The sequence below is a fragment of the Somniosus microcephalus genome, chromosome 11 (genome assembly GCF_052327205.1).
Source record: "Somniosus microcephalus isolate GS21.2 chromosome 11, FLI_Smic_1.0, whole genome shotgun sequence".
NCBI lineage: Eukaryota > Metazoa > Chordata > Chondrichthyes > Squaliformes > Somniosidae > Somniosus > Somniosus microcephalus.
The window spans coordinates 217878588-217898281 of record NC_140997.1 but is presented as its reverse complement, the minus strand read 5'-3'; the positions used below and the strand labels follow the sequence as shown (position 1 = coordinate 217898281).

Sequence of the window (19694 nt, the reverse complement as noted above, 5' to 3'; positions counted from 1 at the left end):
GTACTGCAGTATACATGAGCTGTAAAAGATAGTTCCCCCTTAAAGGTATATACATTACAGGTTTGATCTCCAGTCTATGCTGAGTTTAGTAACAATGGAGTAAGGAGGGGAAAAGTGGCCAGGGTTCCAATTCCCGGCCCCTGCTAGAACTGAACACGTGTAGACACCAGGTGAAGACTGGACTTTTTCTTTTATTCTTTCCTGGGATGTGGATGTCGCTGGGGCCATCATTTATTGCCCGTTCCCTAATTGCCCTTGAGAAGGTGGTGGTGAGCCACCTTCTTGAACTGTTGCAGTCCGCGTCGTGAAGGTACTCCCATAGGGAGTTCCAGGATTGGGACCCAGCGACGATGAAGGAACAGCGATATACTTCCAAGTGAAGGTGGTATGTAACTTAGAGGGGAACTTGCAGGTGATGGTGTTCCCATGCGTCTGCTGCCCTTGTACTTCAAGCTGGTAGAGGTCGCAGGTTTGGGAGGTGCTGCCGAAGAAGCCTTGGCAAGTTGCTGCAGTGCATCTTGTAGATGGTACACACTGCAGCCAAGGTGTGCCGGTGGTGGAGGGAGCGAATGTTTAAGGTGGTAGATGGGGTGCCAATCAAGTGGGCTGTTTTGTCCTGGATGGTGTCGAGCTTCTTGCATGTTGTTAGGGCTGCACTCATCCAGGCAAGCAGCAAGTATTCCATCACACTCCTGACTTGTGCCTTGAAGATGGTGGAAAGGCTTTGGGGAGTCAGAAGGTTGATAGTTTTGAAGAGGTTTGATAGATAGATTTTTGGGGGTAAAAATTGGGTAGTGCCACCTTTGGGGTGCTACTTCACTGGGGCGCTAATTTTAGCGCTGCGAAAAAGTTAGCGCCCCCGCGGCCGATTTTCCCAGGTAGCGCCCCGAGAGGGAGGAGGGGCGCTACTGGAAGCACCCCGCGTCTCTCTTGGGGCGCTGCGAGCCAATATCGTGATGCTACGTGCCGCGGTACTGCAGGCCTTTCTCCCCTTATTAAAGGGGAGGGGCCTGGCACAGCGTGTCCCGGTGCCCAGCTGGGCCACCAGGGATCGGGAGTGCTGGCAAATGAGCCTGGCACTCAAGAGGAGTGCTGGGCTCACAGAGAGCAGCCGGCACCCCGCGGTGGGGGCTTCACGGGGTCCGGGGACAGGTGCTGGCAGGCGGCCAGCAGCAAAAATGGCCACCCGCCACCTCCCCTTTAACTAGCGTCGCCCCGGCCGCAGGTAGGCCCCCCTCACCCCGGCGGACTTAGCGTCTGGTGGTAAGTTGGGGGGCGCCACCCAATATTACAGCCGGGGCGCGAATTTCGCGGGAGGCGTTAGCAGCGCTGCGCCCAGGCGCTAGTTGATTTCCGCCCCGTTAGTACCTCTTACGGTGCTAGCGGGAGGTGCAAATCAACTGAATTTAGCTCCCTTGGACTCTAGGGGAAATCAAGGGATATGGAAATCGGGTAGGAAAGTGGAGTTGAGGTCGATGATCAGCCATGATTTTATTGAATAGCGGAGCAGGCTTGAGGGGCCGTATGGCCTACTCCTGCTCCTAGTTCTTATGTTCTTATGTTCTCACTGCAGAATACGCAGCCGCTGACCTGCTCTTGTTGCCACAGTATTTACGTGGCTGGTCCAGTTAAATTTCTGGTCAATGCTGACCCCCAGGATGTTGATGGTGGGGGATTCAGTGACGGTAATGCCATTGAATGTCAAGGGGCGGTGGTTAGACTCTCGCTTATTGGAGATAGTCATTGACTGGCACTTGTGTGGCGCAAATGTTACTTGCCACTTATCAGCCCAAGTCTCAATGTCGTCCAGGTCTTGCTGCATGCGGGCATGGACTGCTTCATTATCTGAGGAGTTGCGAATGAAACTGAACACTGTGCAATCATCAGCGAACATCCCCACTTCTGACCTTATGATGGAGGGAAGGTCATTGATGAAGCAGCTGAAGATGTTTGTGCCTAGGACACTGCCCCGAGGAACTCCTGCAGCAATGTCCTGGGATCAGGCGATTGACCTCCAATAACCACAACCATCTTCCTTTGTGCTAGGTATGACTCCAGCCAGTGGAACGTTTTCCCCCTGATTCCCATTGACTTCAGTTTTACTAGGGCTCCTTGATGCCACACTCGGTCAAATGCCCCCTTGATGTCAAGGGCAGTCATTCTCACCTTACCTCTGAAATTCAGCTCTTTTGTCCATGTTTGGACCAAGGCTGTAATGAGGTCTGGAGCCGAGTGGTCTTGGTGGAACCCAAACTGGGCATCAGTGAGCAGGTTATTGACGAGTAAATGCCGCTTAATAGCACTGTCGACGACACCTTCCATCACTTTGCTGATGATTGTGAGTAGACTGATGGGGCGGTAATTGGCCGGATTGGATTTGTTCTGCTTTTTGTGGACAGGACATACCTGGGCTGTTTTCCACATTGTCGGATAGATGCCAGTGTTGTAGCTGTACTGGAACAGCTTGGCTAGGGGTGCGGCTAGTTCTGGAGCACAAATCTTCAGCATGATAGCTGGGATGTTGTCGGGGCCCACAGCCTTTGCTGTATCCAGTGCGCTCAGCTGTTTCTTGATATCACATGGAGTGAATCGAATTGGCTGAAGACTGGCTTCTGTGATGGTCCGGGCCTCATAAGGAGACCGATATGGTTCATCCACTCAACCCTTCTGGCTGAAGATGGTTGCAAACGCTTCAGCCTTGTCTTTTGCACTGGCGTGCTGGGCTCCACCATCATTAAGGATGGGGATATTCATGGAGCCTCCTCCTCCCATTAGTTGTTTAATTGTCCACCACCATTCATGACTGGATGTGGCAGGATTGCAGAGCTTTGATCTGATCTGCTGATTGTGCAATCGCTTAGCTCTGTCTATAGCATGCTGCTTCCGCTGTTTAGCATGCATGTAGTCCTGTGTTGCAGCTTCCCTAGGTTGGCACCTCATTTTTAGGTACGCCTGGTGCTGAGGGTGCCATTGTGGTGTCCAAAGCCAGTGCCGAGGTCGATGCCGGGTGGTCCGTCCGGTTTTATTCTTATTATTGTTTTTCATAGCAGTTGTGTACAACTAAGTGGTTTGCTAGGCCATTTCAGAGGGCAGTTAAGAGTCAACCACATTGCTGTGGGCCTGGAGACACATATAGGCCAGACCGGGTAAAGGCGGCAGATTTCCTTCCCTAAAGGATATTAGTGAACCAGATGGGTTTTTACGACAATCCGATAGTTTCATGGTCACCATTACTGATACTAGCTTTTTAATCCAGATTTATTTAATTAACTGATTTGAAATTCTCCAGCTGCCGTGGTGGGATTTGAACTCACGTCTCTGGATCATTAATCCAAGACTGGGTTTGGCTATGATGTCTCCCATGCTCAAATAGCCCCTTGAAACTAACCATCTACATTACAACAGTGACTACACTTCAGAAAGTACCTCATTGGCTGTAAAGCGCTTTGGGACATCGAATGGTCGTGAAAGGCGCTATATAAATGCAAGTCTTTCTTTCTTTATCTGGACCTATTACATGGAAAACCACCTCTTGCAAACATTACCAGAGGGAAAGAAGTGTCTGTAGAACTGTACAGCAGCAAAGGTTCAGTGACTTTAGGAGCAGAAGAAGGAAGAAAAAAAAATGGCTGATAAAGGAGGGAAAAGAAACATGGTGCTTTTTAAAAATTAAAAAAAAAATACATTAGAAGCAAAGTACAAGGTTGGCAATTCTTTTCAAATCAACTCAAATGGTTCCATTTTTGCCATCACTAAACAAGTAATGTAGCTTGTGAATTTTCTCCAGCCATTCCCTAATCCCCATACATGGAGTAGAGCACTTTATTTAGATGTTAAACCAGATTTTAATATGTTGCGTGCACTTGCCTGGCTTTATGCATTGTAGTTCTCCATACTATAAAAAGGACATAGAAGCATTAGAGAAAGTACAAAAAAGATTTACAAGGATGGTACCAGAATTGAGAGATTACAGCTATCGGGAAAGATTGATCAGGTTGGGGCTTTTTTGTTCAGAGAAGAGAAGACTGAGAAGCAATGTTCCCTGTAATTTCTTTTGGGTCCGTGGCCCCTTTAAGTGTCTGCGCGGCCCATTCAAATGTTCGCACATGTGCAGTTAATCCAATTGAAAAGCTGGCAGGCGGCCTGCATGGGAGCTCCAGACTGCTGTGTGGCCGTGCAGCTTAACAGGAACAGTGCTTAGAGGTGACCTGATAGAGGTCTTTAAAATGATGAATGGGTTGGACAGGGTACATGTGGAGAGAATGTTTCCACCTATGAGAGAATCCAAAACTAGGGGCCATAAATACAAGGTAGTTACTAATGAATCCAATCGGGAAATAAGGAGAAATTTCTTTACTCAGAGAGTGGTTAGAATGTGAAACTCGCTACCTCAGGAAGTGGTTGAGGCAAATAGCTTAGATGCTTTTAGAAGAAAACTGGACGAGTACATGAGAGAAAAGGGAATAGAAAGATATGCTGAAAGGCTGAGATGCGGCAGATGGAATGGGAGGAGACTGATGTGGAGTATAAACACTAGCAGACTAGTTGGGCCGAATGGCCTGTTTCTGTGCTGCGTATTCTATGTAATACTTGGCAGAGTGTTCTCACATTATAGTTAGTCAGCACTCTCCTTATTTACCAAATAAAATGTGAAAACGTTTTCTTTTAAAAGTATCACCTACATATGTAAGAAAGTACATGGTATTGGTTGCAATGCTAAAAGCGATGATTAATTCAGTGCTAAATTAGTTGTAACAAATACACGGTAGTTTTTTTTGGAATTCCTGTTTTCCCCCATCTGCTCTGACCCATGCTGGGATACAATTTCACAGCTGTTAGCCATCCTTCTGTAACTCACTCAAACTGCCAATCTTGGTCAGGGAACCCAGACAATGAGTGATATGCAACACAGCCAAGCCCATACGTCTCCTCAGCCGACACCTATGCTTTCCAGCAAGGTTCACTGGTTTACAATGAGCTAACTTCAGCTGATTAGTGCCCCTGGACTAAGGGAAAACAAAGTCAATTGTTTTGCTGCTATCCCTCCAGTTCAGATCCATTAACAGTCTGTACAGCTCAGTTCTATACTTACCAATTGAGCTATCAAGGCATTCTCCCATCCAAAGTACATTTTACAGCTAAAAATTAATTTTTCATTGAGCGCCAATAGTACCTAAACGCTACCATGCATGGGAAGATCCCAGTCATTGTCATTAACCTGGTGATTTTTCACTGTTCTCATTACTCCTGATCTTATTTATTCCTCTAATATTGCTAGCTGTATTCACTGTATTAAAAAATCTTGATTGATATCTTTGTGATCTAAAAGTGGTCCAGATGATGACACTCCTTAAAACCAAGCATCAGGTAGTACGTTATTTTATTCTCACTGAGTAGATACATTTTTGTGATTTTTTTTTTTAGCCATTTTTGTGATTGTCAAAGTGAGGGTTGTCAGTATTGGGGAATGGAAAACGTTTATTTTTTGGCATGCAGTGTAGCAACAATGGGTCCCAGGTCAGGTGCAGAGTAAAGCCCCAACAATATACCTTAACTCCTGCCTCAAGAGAGAATCCTCTACTGCACCAAAGTGAATGTATCCATTCCCCACAAAGCAATGGTGTAAAGGCAAATTTAGAAAGACTTGCATTTTTATAGCACCTTTCTCGATGTCCCAAAGCACTTTACAGCCAATGAAGTACTTTTGAAGTGTAGTCACTGTTGTAATGTAGGAAACACAGCAGCCAATTTGAACACAGCAAGGTCCCACAAACAGTAATGTGATAATGACCAAATATTCTGTTTTAGTGATGTTGATTTGAGGGATAAATATTGGCCAGAACACCGGAGAGAACTCCCCTGCTCTTCTTTGAAATAGTGCCATGGGATCTTTCACTTCCACCTGAGAGAGAACACAGGGCCTTGTTTTAATGTCTCATCTGAAAGACGGCACCTCTGACAGTGCAGCACTCCCTCAGTACTGCACTGGAAGTGTCAGCCTAGATTTTTGTGCTCAAGCCTCTGGGGTGGGGCTTGAACCTCACAACCTTCCTGACTCTCAGGCGAGGGTGCTACCCACTGAGCCACGGCTGACACTCAAATTTATGACAGACATCAGGAAGTATTTCTTTACACAGAGGAAGCTCAACAAGCTGGAACAGGTGGCCAGAACGTGGCAAAGGCCAGCATTCTGAATTAATTCAAGAAACAACTACACGCTGAAATTGGAAGACTGTAGGATTACCTTCTTTACCTGAATGGCCCTTGTGAAATTATGCTGTATTTACCTTGCAGTGGTAGCTCTGCTTTCTGCAATGACAGTGATGTTATTGAGGTAGAACTGCTCCTTCTGTTAGCTTTGAGATCCACATAAACAGATGGAAGTTCCACTGATGCCTCCAGAAGGCGTAATCTCCCTGGCAGCAGTATAAACAATAGAGGCAGCATACTTTTCTGCTGTGCACGAGTGCCTCAGCTCAGCCGCACCGACGATTTTCGCTCACTGGCCTGTACACAGTAGGGAATTTAGCGGCCAGACACAAAATTATGAATTGGAATTGTACTGCAATATTAATTTGCTCTGAATGAGGTTGCCCATTTTGTGCAGAATTGTGTGGTTGTGGGCTATGAACCCACATCCACCGGGGACTGAGTTGAGACCAACCAAATTTGCATGTGTCTGTGTGAGACAGAGGGGGAACTAATGAGGCAAAATAGAAATGGAGCCAAGCTGTAACGTGGGAAATAGAAGAGAATAAGCGTGCAAAACCAAATGATTGTGTCCAAACAAATGTCATAAAGACATTATACAGTCAAATTAAATGTAGCAATGCTGAACATCATCTTGCATTTATACAGCACCTTTAAAGTGGAGAAATGTCCCAAGGCACGTCACAGAAGCGTAATTAGACTGAAATTGACAGGGAGGGGATATTAGGAGGCGTGACTAGCAGCTTGGTCAAAGAGGTTCCTTAATAAAGATATTAAAGAACTACATAAGTATATTAAAAGATTGACCCAAGGTAATAGCAAATCACATGCTTATTTATTCATAGCAAGGTTAACTACAGGGTCATTCATACACGTCCTTTATATATTTTCACACTAAGGGTAGCCCATGGGGCTTCAAACCTTGAAGTGGCGTCCCTGCGGCAAAAATAACAATTTCAAGTTTTGGAATTAATTTTTACGATGTTCTCCTCCCCTCTCCTAAAGCTGCTGGCTTTTTCTGGGGTACAGGTTCAAAGGTGCAGCAGTCCTTCAGTTCCTTTACTTGTCCCATGACCATCTCCTTTTGCCCTGCACCATCATCTCTTGTCCTTTAATCTCTCCTGCCTTCCACCCTATCACAGACTTTCCCTTGTTCTTTCCTCCCCTCCCCACCACCACCCCCCACCCCTGCACTTGCTGAAAACTTGTTATATCTCTAACTTTTTCCAGTTCTGACGAATTGGGAGAAGGGGAGGTGCAATGAGACCTGGGTGTCCTTGTGCACCAGTCGCTGAAGGTAAGCATGCAGGTGCAGCAGGCGGTTAAGAAGGCAAATGGTATATTGGCCTTCATAGCGAGAGGATTCAAGTACAGGAGCAAGGATGTCTTGCTGCAGTTGTACAGGGCCTTGGTGAGACCACACCTTGAGTATTGTATGCAGTTTTAGTTGCCTTATCTGAGGAAGGATGTTCTTGCCATGGAGGCGAAGATTCACCAGACTGATACCTGGGATGGCAGGAATGACGTATGAGGAGAGATTGGGTCGATTGGGCTTATATTCGCTGGAGTTTAGAAGAATGAGAGGGGATCTCATTGAAACTTATAAAATTCTAAGGACTAGACAGACTAGATGCAGGAAGGTTGTTCCCGATGGCGGGGGAGTCCAGAACCAGGGGTCACAGTCTAAGGATAAGGGGTAAGCCATTTAGGACTGAGATGAAGAGGAATTTCTTCACCCAGAGAGTGGTGAACCTGTGGAATTCTCTACAACAGAAGGCAGTTGAGGCCAATTCTTTAAATATATTCAAGGAGTTAGATATATTTCTTAAGGCTAAAGGGATATGGGGAGAAAGCAGGGTCAAAGTACTGAATTTGGATGATCAGCCATGATCTCATTAAATGGCGGAACAGGCTCGAGGGGCCGAATGGCCTACTCCTGCTCCTATTTTCTATGTTTCTATGAAAGGTCATCGACCTGAAACTTTGACGCTGTTTCTCTCTCTCCACAGATGCTGTCTGACTTGCTGAGCATTTCCAACATTTTCTGTTTTTATTTCAGATTTCCAGTATCTGCAGTATTTTGCTTTTGCTTCAGTACTTTGCCTCACTGGGGTTTGCGACATATTGGTGCAGAATGGCCAGTGTGACAAGGACCGATAGAAATACAAGTATTAAGTGGTCAATTTTCACACTGAGCCTATTCAGTTGGTATTTGACCAAAGAAAGAAAGACTTGCATTGGCGCCTTTCATGACCACCGGATGTCTCAAAGTGCTTTAGCAGACAATTAAGTACTTTTTGGAGTGTAGTCACTGTTGTAATGTAGGAAATGTGTCACAGCAGAACAGCATCCCACCCTCACCCAACACTGTTGGATAACAATCAGGAGGAACTCGGGCTGATTTTTAAATGATTGATAAATACAAGTCTTTCTTTTTCTTTTCAAAAAAATCTATTTGCTAGCTCTAGGACACCAGACCAATTGTAGCCTCCAGATACTGTCACTGTCTGAGATCAACTAAAACAGCACGGAGAAAGCACTGAATCACTGGTCTGTGTGGTTTAGTACCACGCTGCATGGTCCATTTAGTGCATTTCTGTACTTATTTGGTCAAATTTAAGGACCTTCATCCAGTAGCAACAATTAAGAGATCTCCGTGTTACAAAACAGAATTTCACAATCTAAATATGAATCACAACTGTGGTGGTATGCCACTGAATCTGGAATTAACTTATTTAACAAAGTATATTTGTAAACAAACGACGTGTTAACTATATCTAATTGCTGCATTATCAATTGCAAAGTCTAGGTTAATGTCCTGTTGTGAAACACTTTATTTTGCAAACTCCATTTGTAAACTCAAAATCACTTACCTGGATTAAAAGTGCCAGGATAAAAACTATTCTAATAGCCAGCGATCAGAGACTGCATTCTTTTTACATTCTCTTTCCCCCTCATCTGCTGTGTGGTTCCGCAGCTGTAAGAGAATGGAAGGAACCTACCAAGAAACGGATGAAACTCGCCACAGATCTCTTTGTTGAAGACACTCAATGGGATTTTTTTTTTTGTAGCAACGGCCTGCTGTCAGCACTCATTCACTTTAAATAAATTCTTTTCTAAAATAGGAGTGATCCCAAGATAACAAGAGTTAAAAATAGCCCCTCAGTTTACATTAAAGGCGCTTCAGATAACGGTGCAGCTGTGTGCAGAGCAGGATTGGGGGGCAGTGGGACAGCTGCCACAGTCCTGCCACACAGCCCATTTTTCACCGAGCAGCTGAACAGAGAGTAAGTACTAGACGGCCGCCAATAACAGCAATCCAAGAGTTGGGAGGAAATTCATAAATAGCAAGAGCGAAGAGCAAACAGTTGTCACTTAAAAACTCAACATCAAAAGGGAGGTGGATATATACTTAAAAAAGAAAAATCTGCAGAGCTACGGGAAAGAGCAGGGGAGTGGGAGTCTGTAATGAAATCTGTTTGTCTTGATCCTGTATTTCCTGTACTCATGTATATTACCCTCCCCCACACTGTGTATAGTTTCACTTCCTCTTTCCTGACTAACCTGGAAGGTTCCAGGTCTTGGCTCTTGGCTCCGCCCCTGACTTCTCTTACATAAAGATCCCCGGATCTGTATGACTCATTCCTGTGAGCCCGTCGGTGTGTTGAGATGTAGCTCTGATCTTAGTGATTAAAAGCCAACTTGTTTAAGCCTATAACTTCTAGTTTTGTGGTTATTGAAGGCACATCAGAGTCATTGACTAACTTTCGAACAGCCGGCACAGGCACAATGGGCTGAATGGCCTCCTTCTGTGCTGTAAGATTCTATGATCAGATTATTGGCTGACTGCACGATGATGCTTCTTTGCTTTTCAGGTACATTTTTCTAACTGATTTTCAACAACAATTACACAGATTTTGAAATTAGTTTTGCAAATTATCACTCAAATGAACTAATTCATTAACTCAAGGTTTTCTCAGAATTAAATTTGGTTTGGTACTGGTTTCAACTGCACATGGAATCAGTGTTTGGTGTAGTCTTCTATCTACAGAAGTGAATTATATTTGGTTCATCACAATAGCAAAATACTGCGGATGCTGGAAATCTGAAATAACAACAGAAAACGCTGGAAAAACTCAGCAGGCCAGGCGGCATCGGTGGAGAGAGAAACCGAGTTAACGTTTCAGGTCGAAGACCTTTCATCAGAACTGGAAAAAAGCAGGCAATGGAACAGATTTTAAAGCAAGTTTAGGGGCTGGGAAATGGGGGAGGGGATGAAAGAACAAAAGGGAAGGTCTGTGATAGGATGGAAGGCAGGAGAAGAAAAGAGGCATTAAGAGATATTCAAGGCAAGAGGAGATGGTATTGGGACAGGTTAAGAAACAAAGGATGGCTCTAGATGGAGTGTGAATTGCGCTGGCAGAATGAAAGACAGCCGCTATGTGGGAGGGAAGGAAAAAAAAGTAAGCGCAAACAAGTGTGGATAAAAAATATATGTGATAGGGGCCGAGGTTATGATCTGAAATTGTTGAACTCCATGTTGAGTCCGGCAGGCTGTAAAGTGCCTAATCGAAAGATGAGGTGCTGTTCCTCGAGCTTACGCTGAGCTTCCGTGGAACAATGCAATGAGGACGGTGAGTTCTGAGTGGGAATGTAGCGGTGAATTAAAGTGACAGGCGACCGGAAGCTCAGGGTCCCCCTTACGGACTGAACAGAGGTGTTCCGCAAAGCGGTCACCCAATCTGCGTTTGGTCTCCCCAATGTAGAGGAGACCACATCGTGAGCAGCGAATACAGTATACTAAAATTGCAAGAAGTACAAGTAAATCGCTGTTTCACCTGGAAGGGGTGTTTTGGGCCCTGGACAGTGGGAAGGGGGGAGGTATAAGGGCATGTGTTGCATCTCCTGCGCTTGCACGGGAAGGTGCCGGGCAAAGGGGAAGGGGTGCTGGGGGTGATAGAGGAGTGGACTAGGGTGTCGCGGAGGGAGCGGTCCCTACGGAATGCTGAAAGGGGAGGTGCGGGGAAGATGCATTTGGTGGTGGGATCACGCTGGAGGTGGCAGAAATGGCAAAGGATGATCCGTTGAATGTGGAGGCTGGTGGGGTGAAAGGTGAGGACAAGGGGAACTCTATCGTGGTTCCGGGAGGGAGGGGCAGGGGTGAGGGCAGAAGTGCGGGAGATAGAACAGACACAGTCGAGGGCCGTGTCAACCACAGTAGAGGGGAATCCCCGGTTGAGGAAAAAGGAAGACATGTCGGAAGCACTGGTGTGGAAGGTGGCATCATCAGAGCAGATGCAGCGGAGATGGAGAAACTGGGAGAATGGAATAGAGTCCTTACAGGAGGCGGGTGGGAGGAAGTGTAGTCCAGGTAGCTGTGAGAGTCAGTGGGCTTGTAATGAATGTTTGTCAATAACCTATCCCCAGAGATGGAGAAGGAGAAGTCGAGGAAGGGAAGGGAAGAGTCGGAGATGGACCATGTGAAGGTGAGGGAAGGGTGGAAATTGGAAGCAAAGTGAATGAAATTGTCTAGTTCAGGGCGAGAGCAGGAAACAGCACCAATACAGTCATCAATGTACCGGAAAAAGAGGTGAGGGAGGGGACCCGAGTAGGACTGGAACAAAGAGTGTTTCACATATCCCACAAAAAGGCAGGCATAGCTAGGACCCATGCGGGTACCCATAGCAACACCTTTGATTTGGAGGAAGAGAGTGGAGTCAAAGGAGAAGTTGTTCAATGTGAGAACAAGTTCAGCCAGGCGGAGGAGGGTGGTGGTGGATGGGGACTGGTTGGGCCTCTGTTCAAGGAAGAAGCGGAGCGTCCTCAGGCCATCCTGGTGGGGGATGAAGGTGTAGAGGGATTGGACGTCCATAGTGAAAAGGAGGTGGTTGGGGCCAGGAAACTGGAAACTGTTAAAGTGGCGTAGGGCATCGGAAGAGTCGCGGATGTAGGTGGGAAGAGACTGGACAAGGAGAGAAAAAATAGAGACGAGATAGGAAGAGATAAGTTCCGTGGGGCAAGAACAGGCTGAAACGATGGGTCTACCAGGGCAGTCCTGTTTGTGGATCTTGGGAAGGAGGTAGAAGCGGGCTGTGCAGGATTGGGGAACTATGAGGCTGGTGGCCGTGGAGGGGGAGAAGATCTCCAGAGACGATGAGGTCAGTGAGAGTCTTGCAAATGGTTGTCTGTCACTTTAATTCACCGCTCCATTCCCACTCAACCGTCCTTGGCCTCTTGCATTGTTCCACGGAAGCTCAGTGCAAGCTCGAGGAACAGCACCTCATCTTTCGATTAGGCACTTTACAGCCCTCTGGACTCAACATAGAGTTCAACAATTTCAGATCATAACCTCGGCCCCTATCATATATATAATTTTTATCCACACATTTTGTTTGTGCTTGCTTTTTCTCCCCCCCCTCCCGCATGGCAGCTGTCTTTCATTCTGCCAGCGCAATTCACACTCCATCTAGAGCCATCCTTTGTCTCTTAACCTGTCCCATTGCCATCTCCTCTCGCCTTGAATATCTCTTAACCTCTCCTGCTTTCCATCCTATCACGGACCTTCCCTTTTGTTCTTTCATCCCCTCCCCCATTTCCCAGCCCCTAAACTTGCTTTAAAATTGGTTCCTTTTCCTGCTAGTTTCCAGTTCTGATGAAAGGTCTTCGACCTGAAAGGTTAACTCGGTTTCTCTCTCCACGGATGCTGCCTGGTCTGCTGAGCTTTTCCAGCCTTTTCTGTTATTACTTTATATTTGGTTCATTCTGCGTTGTATATTCTATGTAACTCCTGTGATTAACAGCAGCTCGGTTTTATTTGTCAACAGAAAAGATGATCAGGAATACATTTTTCTCAGTTGAAGATGATCGTAGCTTGTTTCTCCCCCCCCCACCCCCCCATCCCCAAGTGATTTAAACCCATCTGGAAAATGAAGTTTTGAATTATTCAATGATTGCTATCCATGTCGATCATAGAAAGGCTCTCCCGCTTTATTGTGGTTTACGAGGCAATTAAAAAATATATTTTTCTGAACTATTTTTGGTGCTGATGGTTTTTAAAAAAAAATGGAATCTGCACAAGTGTTTTGTCAGGTAATTTGTGTTTATGGAAATTGAAGTTTAATAATGTCTGTTAAAGACTGTATGTTGGCAAATTGACAGGTAGTGCACTAAATGCTTGCAGACAGCAAGATATAGGCAAGATTGCAAAATACTACAGATGTTGGAAATCCGAAATAACAACAGAAAATGCTGGAAAAACTCAGCAGGTCAGGCAACATCCGTGGAGAGAAATTTGAGTTGACGTTTCGGGTCGAACCCTTCTTCAAAACTGGAAAGAAACTAGATCGAAGGCAGGGCTGTGATCGGACAAAAGAAGTAAAAGAGATTAGAAGCTAGACGAGATGGTAATAGGCTGAGATTAGGTGTAAAGTGTACTGGCAGGGCGAAAGATAGCTGCCAGGTGTGAGAGAGAAACAAAAGGAAAGGGGGGGGGGGGGAAAAGGAGTGGAAAAATTACAAGAAAAAATGAAATGGGGGCCGAGCTTATGATCTGAAATTGTTGAATTTCAGATCATAAGCTCGGCCCCCATTTCATTTTTTCTTGTAATTTTTCCACTCCTTTCCCCCCCCCCCCTTTCCTTTTGTTTCTCTCTCACACCTGGCAGCTATCTCTTGCCCTGCCAGTACACTTTACACCTAATCTCAGCCAATTACCATCTCGTCTAGCTTCTAATCTCTTTTACTTCTTTTGTTTCTTTTATTCTTTTGTCCGATCACAGCCCTGCCTTCGATCTAGTTTCTTTTCTTTCCAGTTTTGAAGAAGGGTTCGACCCGAAACGTCAACTCAAATTTCTCTCCACGGATGTTGCCTGACCTGCTGAGTTTTTCCAGCATTTTCTGTTGTTATATAGGCAAGGGTTGGTTGACAACAGGAGGCGAGGACCCCTTTGATAGCACAAATGCAAGGTTGGCACCCAAAGGTTCAAAGGGGGGGTTAAGGGCAGTTTGGTTCCATTCTCTAGGTCCCCTTCCCCACAAGGCTGCTAAACTCTGCACCCCCAACATTGCCAGGCTCTTGCCTCCCATACATGCCTCCAAAACCAATCCCCAACACCCCAGCAATAAGATATAAAAAAAAATTACTTTTGCAATATTTAATAAGCTCTTCCAGATACAGCATACATAATGCAAAGGCACATAAAAAAATAAGGAAGGATTTTTGTGTAAGAGTTTGAGAGACTTGAAAAGGATTTAGCTGTTAAAAACGGTTTGCATGAAACTGTCTGTGACTTGTCTGAAGCAGCAGGAGGCAGACCCATCAAAGCTGGTGGAAGCCAGTTTTAGTCGCCCAGATTCAGTCTACCAGGGCAGGTAAGGAGAGGGCACCAAGGAAGCCAAATCCAACCTACCAGGGCAGGGGAAGGCAGCAGATGCATTTGCAGCATTTTTTCTGTCTGACATTTGGGTGTTGACAAACCAGGCAGAAGGATGAGGTTTACATGCATGACAGCCAAACAAAACCATCTACAGATATAATGGAACAACAAAGGGCTTGAAAATGCAAACTCCACATTCCACATCACTTTATGACTTCTCCTGGTAACACTGTTGAGCTTGATTTGAGAAGAATAATTGGTTGCATGAAAGTGAACCAGTTTCTTTTCATGAACATTGGTTTATGGTAACAACATGCAATAGTTTTATTACATCCCGAAGAGGTACAGAGGATTTTCTTTTTTTAATGTGCATTTTCAAGTTGGCAATGGGAGGGTAGAACACATTCTGGCCGACAACGGGGCAGCACCAAACACACGCAAGGCATAAAAAAAAATCTTGTATGATATTAGTATGGCAATTGAGAAAGGTCTGGAAGTAGTTCTAGTGCCATCATCATCAGGGCAAGATGGTTTTCAAGGTCAAAACCTTTGTAGTTAGGTTGTCAGCGTGAGTAAAAACAAACTTTTATGGGCAACACCCAAATGTCAGTAACAGTAATTCCAGAATATGTTTGTGTATATGGGGTTAATGGACAAACGCATAAGTAAGCAGACTGACTGGTTGCATACCATGTCACAGAATTGGAGCCCCAGGTTCAAAACCGTAGGCATATAGTTAATCGCCGCACTGGTCTAGCCTGACTCTCCTCTCCTTTCCTTTCTCCTTCTCTCAGTCCCACACTGGCCAAAGGTAGAATGCCAATGTTAGCTGGCTTCTCAAGTGCAGCACTCAACAGAGATAAAGCACCTGACTGACCAGGGGAAGAGGAGAATCAACCTCAGTCAGCACTCGGGCAACCCTTATTGGCCACAGAGCAACATTGGCAAAACCCGTGGAATCCTCCCAGCCAGAGGCTGGGGCAGAACCCCCAGGAAATTACAGTACAGATAACATTTATAAAAAACAAAATTAAAAAGAGAATCATCACATGAAAGCACCCATTGTTTTACCCTTTGGCTAGAATTAAAATGAAATGTTTGGAGTTTAAGAAACAATTTTTTTTTTCAATAATTCTTTCATACAAATTGAATATACAATATTTCAGTTTCAAGTCTATTGTAAATGTATGCCCTGAATAAATACTTAAGACTGAAGTGTCACAGGCCTAGGGAGGAAATATATTGCAAATACAAAACTAAACAAAGCACAAATCTGAGATGTATGCATGGAGCCATGACAAGTCCCTCAAATGCCAAAATCATGTACTTTCAAGTAACCCACACTCAACTGTAAACACTCTCTACTGTGGCGTGTGATTTAAATTGTGGACAGAGGCCCTGGAAATCACAATGCCCAAAATAGTTTCACACGGTCTCATCCATTTTACATTGGACCAAAAACTTGAAAGTCTGGAGGTGAGGTTAAACTTGCATGAGGTCAGTTATACTGGCTAGGAGTGTAACCAGAAGGCAACCAGGAGGGGGATCATTTTCCATTCCAAAATCCAAATCCTAGATATCGTATAATGTGTGGTTACCACATCCACAGAAGTGAGTCTGTTCACTCAGCCTTCTCCAAACCCAACTCCAGTCCCAGCTCTCACTATTACTATCTATTCATATTTAAAAAGCAGAAACCTGGCGGTACAAAATGTAGGTAGAAAAATTACAAAAGACTACACACTTTTATTTTTGTGCTTTTCTTTTTTTTTTTGAAAAATTAAATTAATTTGAAATATTTAATCAATTTCCCCAATAATATATTTTGAATGAAATGACTAAATTTACAAGCTCACGCTGCAAGGCGATAGGAGACAATCAAGTTAATTTACTTCTTCTGATGGTTGCATCAGTCCATAGTTGCACATTTTTTGTGAAGCAATCCTACAGATTATATACTAACTTTTTATACAATTTAAAATGCTGATTTTGTGAAATGGCAATTAAATAAAAAGCAAACACAGCAACGGAAACTGTGTGTGCATGCAGTATTAAAAGGCCCCATGATTGCTTACACAATTCAGAAAACCCTGTTGAGTGTATTTTATATCACAGTGACCAGGGACATGAAAATTTACAGAGAGGTCTGACATGATGTCGGTTCTGGTTTCTCAAAGTACATCAGCTCTTTTATCCCGGACTTTGTTTCTTGCCTTGGTCCTTGCTTTGAATGCAGCAGAGTTGTACAGATGCTGTTTCAGGAAAGAGGAATATCAACAGGTTATTCTTACTTTCTAACTATATATATTAAAATCTATTTTAAAAATTCTAGCAGGAATGATCTAATATTAATTTAAAAAAACCTTAAATGGCAGGTTCATGCTATCAGTCCCCAAATATGATCAGAAGGTAAAAGTACATTTTTAAAAATTCATTTATGGGATGTGGGCGTCGCTGGCAAGGCCAACATTTATTGCCCATTTCTAATTGCCCTCGAGTAAGTGGTGGTGAGCCGCCTTCTTGAACCGCTGCAGTCCGTGTGATGAAGGTACTCCCACAGTGCTGTTAGGCAGGGAGTTTCAGGATTTTGACCCAGCGACGATGAAGGAATGGCAATATATTTCCAAGTCAGGATGGTGTGTGACTTGGAGGGGAACTTGGAGGTGGTGGTGTTCTCATGCGCCTGCTGCCCTTATCCTTCTAGGTGGTAGAGGCCGCGGGCTTGGGAGGTGCAAGATACTCCACCAGCAAGTATGCCATTAAACTAGTGCATCTTCCAAGGGTCAGTTTCATGCAGGAATGGCAAATAACCAACAGCCAGCATGCCCATCCTTTTAGCCAACATATTGTATGGGGTGAACCTGAACAGAACAGGACTCTCCCAGAATGGAATCTTATTATACAAATGGTGGATATACAAGTACAGTCAGTCACTCTTACAGGGGGCTGTAGCAAAGTTCCAGCAAATCAGTAAGTGACATCAAACCCCACCAGGATAAGAACAAGAATTTACTACAGGTAGACTATCCTTTATCCGCACTTCCGAAAACCTCTAAAAACCAAAAGTTTTTCGTGGAGCGTAAGTCGTGCGCACGACATGACCCGAGTGGCGCCAAACATGACAGGAGTGGTCCGGGAGCTCTGCCTTTCCCTGTGAGCAGGGCAGAGAGTCACAGAGTTCCCTCCTGGGTAGGAGATTGCAGGCCGAGCCAGGCAGTGTGAAGGAGGTACCGGGAGAGTGAACCCAACAATACAGCGGCCCGTCCGATAGCTGCAGCGGCCCGTCCGATAGTCTTTTCTTCCCCCCCCCACCCCCCGACCTGATTTGCGGGCCAGCTTAGTGCAGGAGTCAGCCGTATCCGGCTTTCCCACAACTGGCGGCGGTAGTCGAGCCCCAGACCCCCGCTAAGTCAAGGAATTCAGATATGGAGCAGGGAGGAGCCGGAAACCTTGATCTAACGACAGAAATCAGCAGCCGTTTTGTTAGGTTTTTTTTCTTCCCCTAGCCTTTTTTTTCTTCCCCTAGCATTTTTTTTTAAACAGTCAGGCTGTGGAAAGAGTCTCTGTAGCTTAGCAACAACTTCAGAGACGCTTCCAAGGCAGGGCCCTAGTGTTTACAAGCTGTTGCTGAGCAACAGTGTTTGTTGTCAGATACGGAGATGAAAACCTTCTGAAATCCGAAAAATTCCGAAAACCGAAACACAGCTGGTCCCAAGGTTTTTGGATAAAGGATAGTCTGCCTGTACAACAGGTTCACAAAAACAGTTAGCTTCAATAAGGCTTGGAGTGGACAAATTAATTACAACAAGGCGTTAAAATACAAGAGACAAAAGGAAACCATAAGTTAATTATTCAACAAAAATAAACTATATGCCAATTATAAATCGGGTGCATTGGATGCAATGTGCCACACAGTGGTAGTAACTTAAGATGCAGCTCTCTCAAATTCTTGAGCAACGATTGTATAGGAGGCACCGCCACACAAGGAGGAAGTGAGGGGAGGAAGGGCAGGAGGAGAGTCACTCTAGGGTCCTCTCAAGCAATTTCTAATCGATTACAGAATGTCTTTAAATTTGAATCCAAGTTCAAGTCTCAAGACCATCTAGTCATCGATTTAGTGGCCAAAATTCCTGGTATGGATCATAGCGGATCTATTCCCTGAGAGAGAGTAAGGGAAGGGAAATGTGACTCAGTCATGGGCACCCCCGACCAGCTTTGCAAATGGAATAAGAGGGAGAAAGAATGAGAAAAAGCAAATACTTTATCATAAGCATTTCAAATATGATACGTACTCTATTTAAATATGTGGCATGTTATTAAATATCGAGAGAAATGAAAAATACATACCTTTTCAAATCTTGAAATTTTATTGGCTCTGATAGCAGCAGCATCTAGCATTAGAGGAGGACCCAGTTCAAAGATATCCCGCAGCAATTCATTATGCTACAGAAACAGTAAGTTACCAAAGTTGAATGATGAGTCAAAATCAGAATCACTTTTTGACAAGTTTTAAAAATTAAAAATTGGTACATTTTCTTAACATGGCATGTACGGAGTGCATTTGGTATAATGAGCATCAGTATAATTTTGCATAGTGGTACAGCAGTTTTACAAGCTTCAGGATAATCTCCAAGAAAACCCACTTCAGTGCAATCCTCTGATCTTCCCGTTCAAATAGTTTAAAGATGGAAAAGCTTTGCTTTTTTTATTTTTAGAAGGGGGAAGAACAAAAGATGACAAGATAAGAGAAGATGGAGCAGAAACTTCCTGCTCCCCGCAAAAAAAAACTCCCCATGACTGTTGCCACTTATGTCTTAGCAGCCAGTTCAAGAGCACCAGTGTCAGAGGCCTGGGAGAAGATTTCTTGCACACACCGTCAGGTATCAACTAAGATGGAGAAAGCAAAAAATTGGTAGCCACCCCTCAAATGGCCGAGCAGTGTAGTCCTGAGCCAGGCAGACTAGGAAGGTCCCGGGTTTGATGCTGGTCTGTGCCACATTAGATGATCCCAGTAGGGCAACAGGGGGGCAACGTTCCCGCTAAGCTGCGTGGCAGACTGGAGGTCACATGCAGACGGCTCACCGGCTTTTCAATGGAAATAACTGCGCA

At 44.8% G+C, this 19694-nt stretch overlaps 2 protein-coding genes across 5 annotated transcripts in view; both read right to left on the bottom strand.

The window, feature by feature from the left end:
- LOC147111248 (uncharacterized) overlaps window positions 1-9657 on the bottom strand; it is a 51946-nt gene extending 42289 nt beyond the window's left edge. Inside the window, exon 1 of one of the 3 annotated variants that reach the window (XM_086001968.1) lies at window positions 9084-9657. The gene's annotated coding sequence lies outside the window, so the exon portion shown is untranslated. The remainder of the gene's footprint in view (window positions 1-9083) is intronic. The other 2 variants (XM_086001967.1, XM_086001969.1) reach the window with 2 other exon arrangements.
- A 4691-nt stretch (window positions 9658-14348) lies between these two features.
- Window positions 14349-19694, bottom strand: part of LOC147111247 (interferon-related developmental regulator 2-like) — a 55163-nt gene continuing 49817 nt past the window's right edge. For both annotated transcript variants that reach the window (XM_086001963.1, XM_086001964.1), the window contains 2 exons: window positions 18933-19028; window positions 14349-16837 (listed from right to left, as the gene is read on the bottom strand). In XM_086001963.1, coding sequence (XP_085858089.1) covers window positions 16757-16837; window positions 18933-19028 — 177 coding nt within the window. In that variant the 3' untranslated portion in view covers window positions 14349-16756. The remainder of the gene's footprint in view (window positions 16838-18932; window positions 19029-19694) is intronic.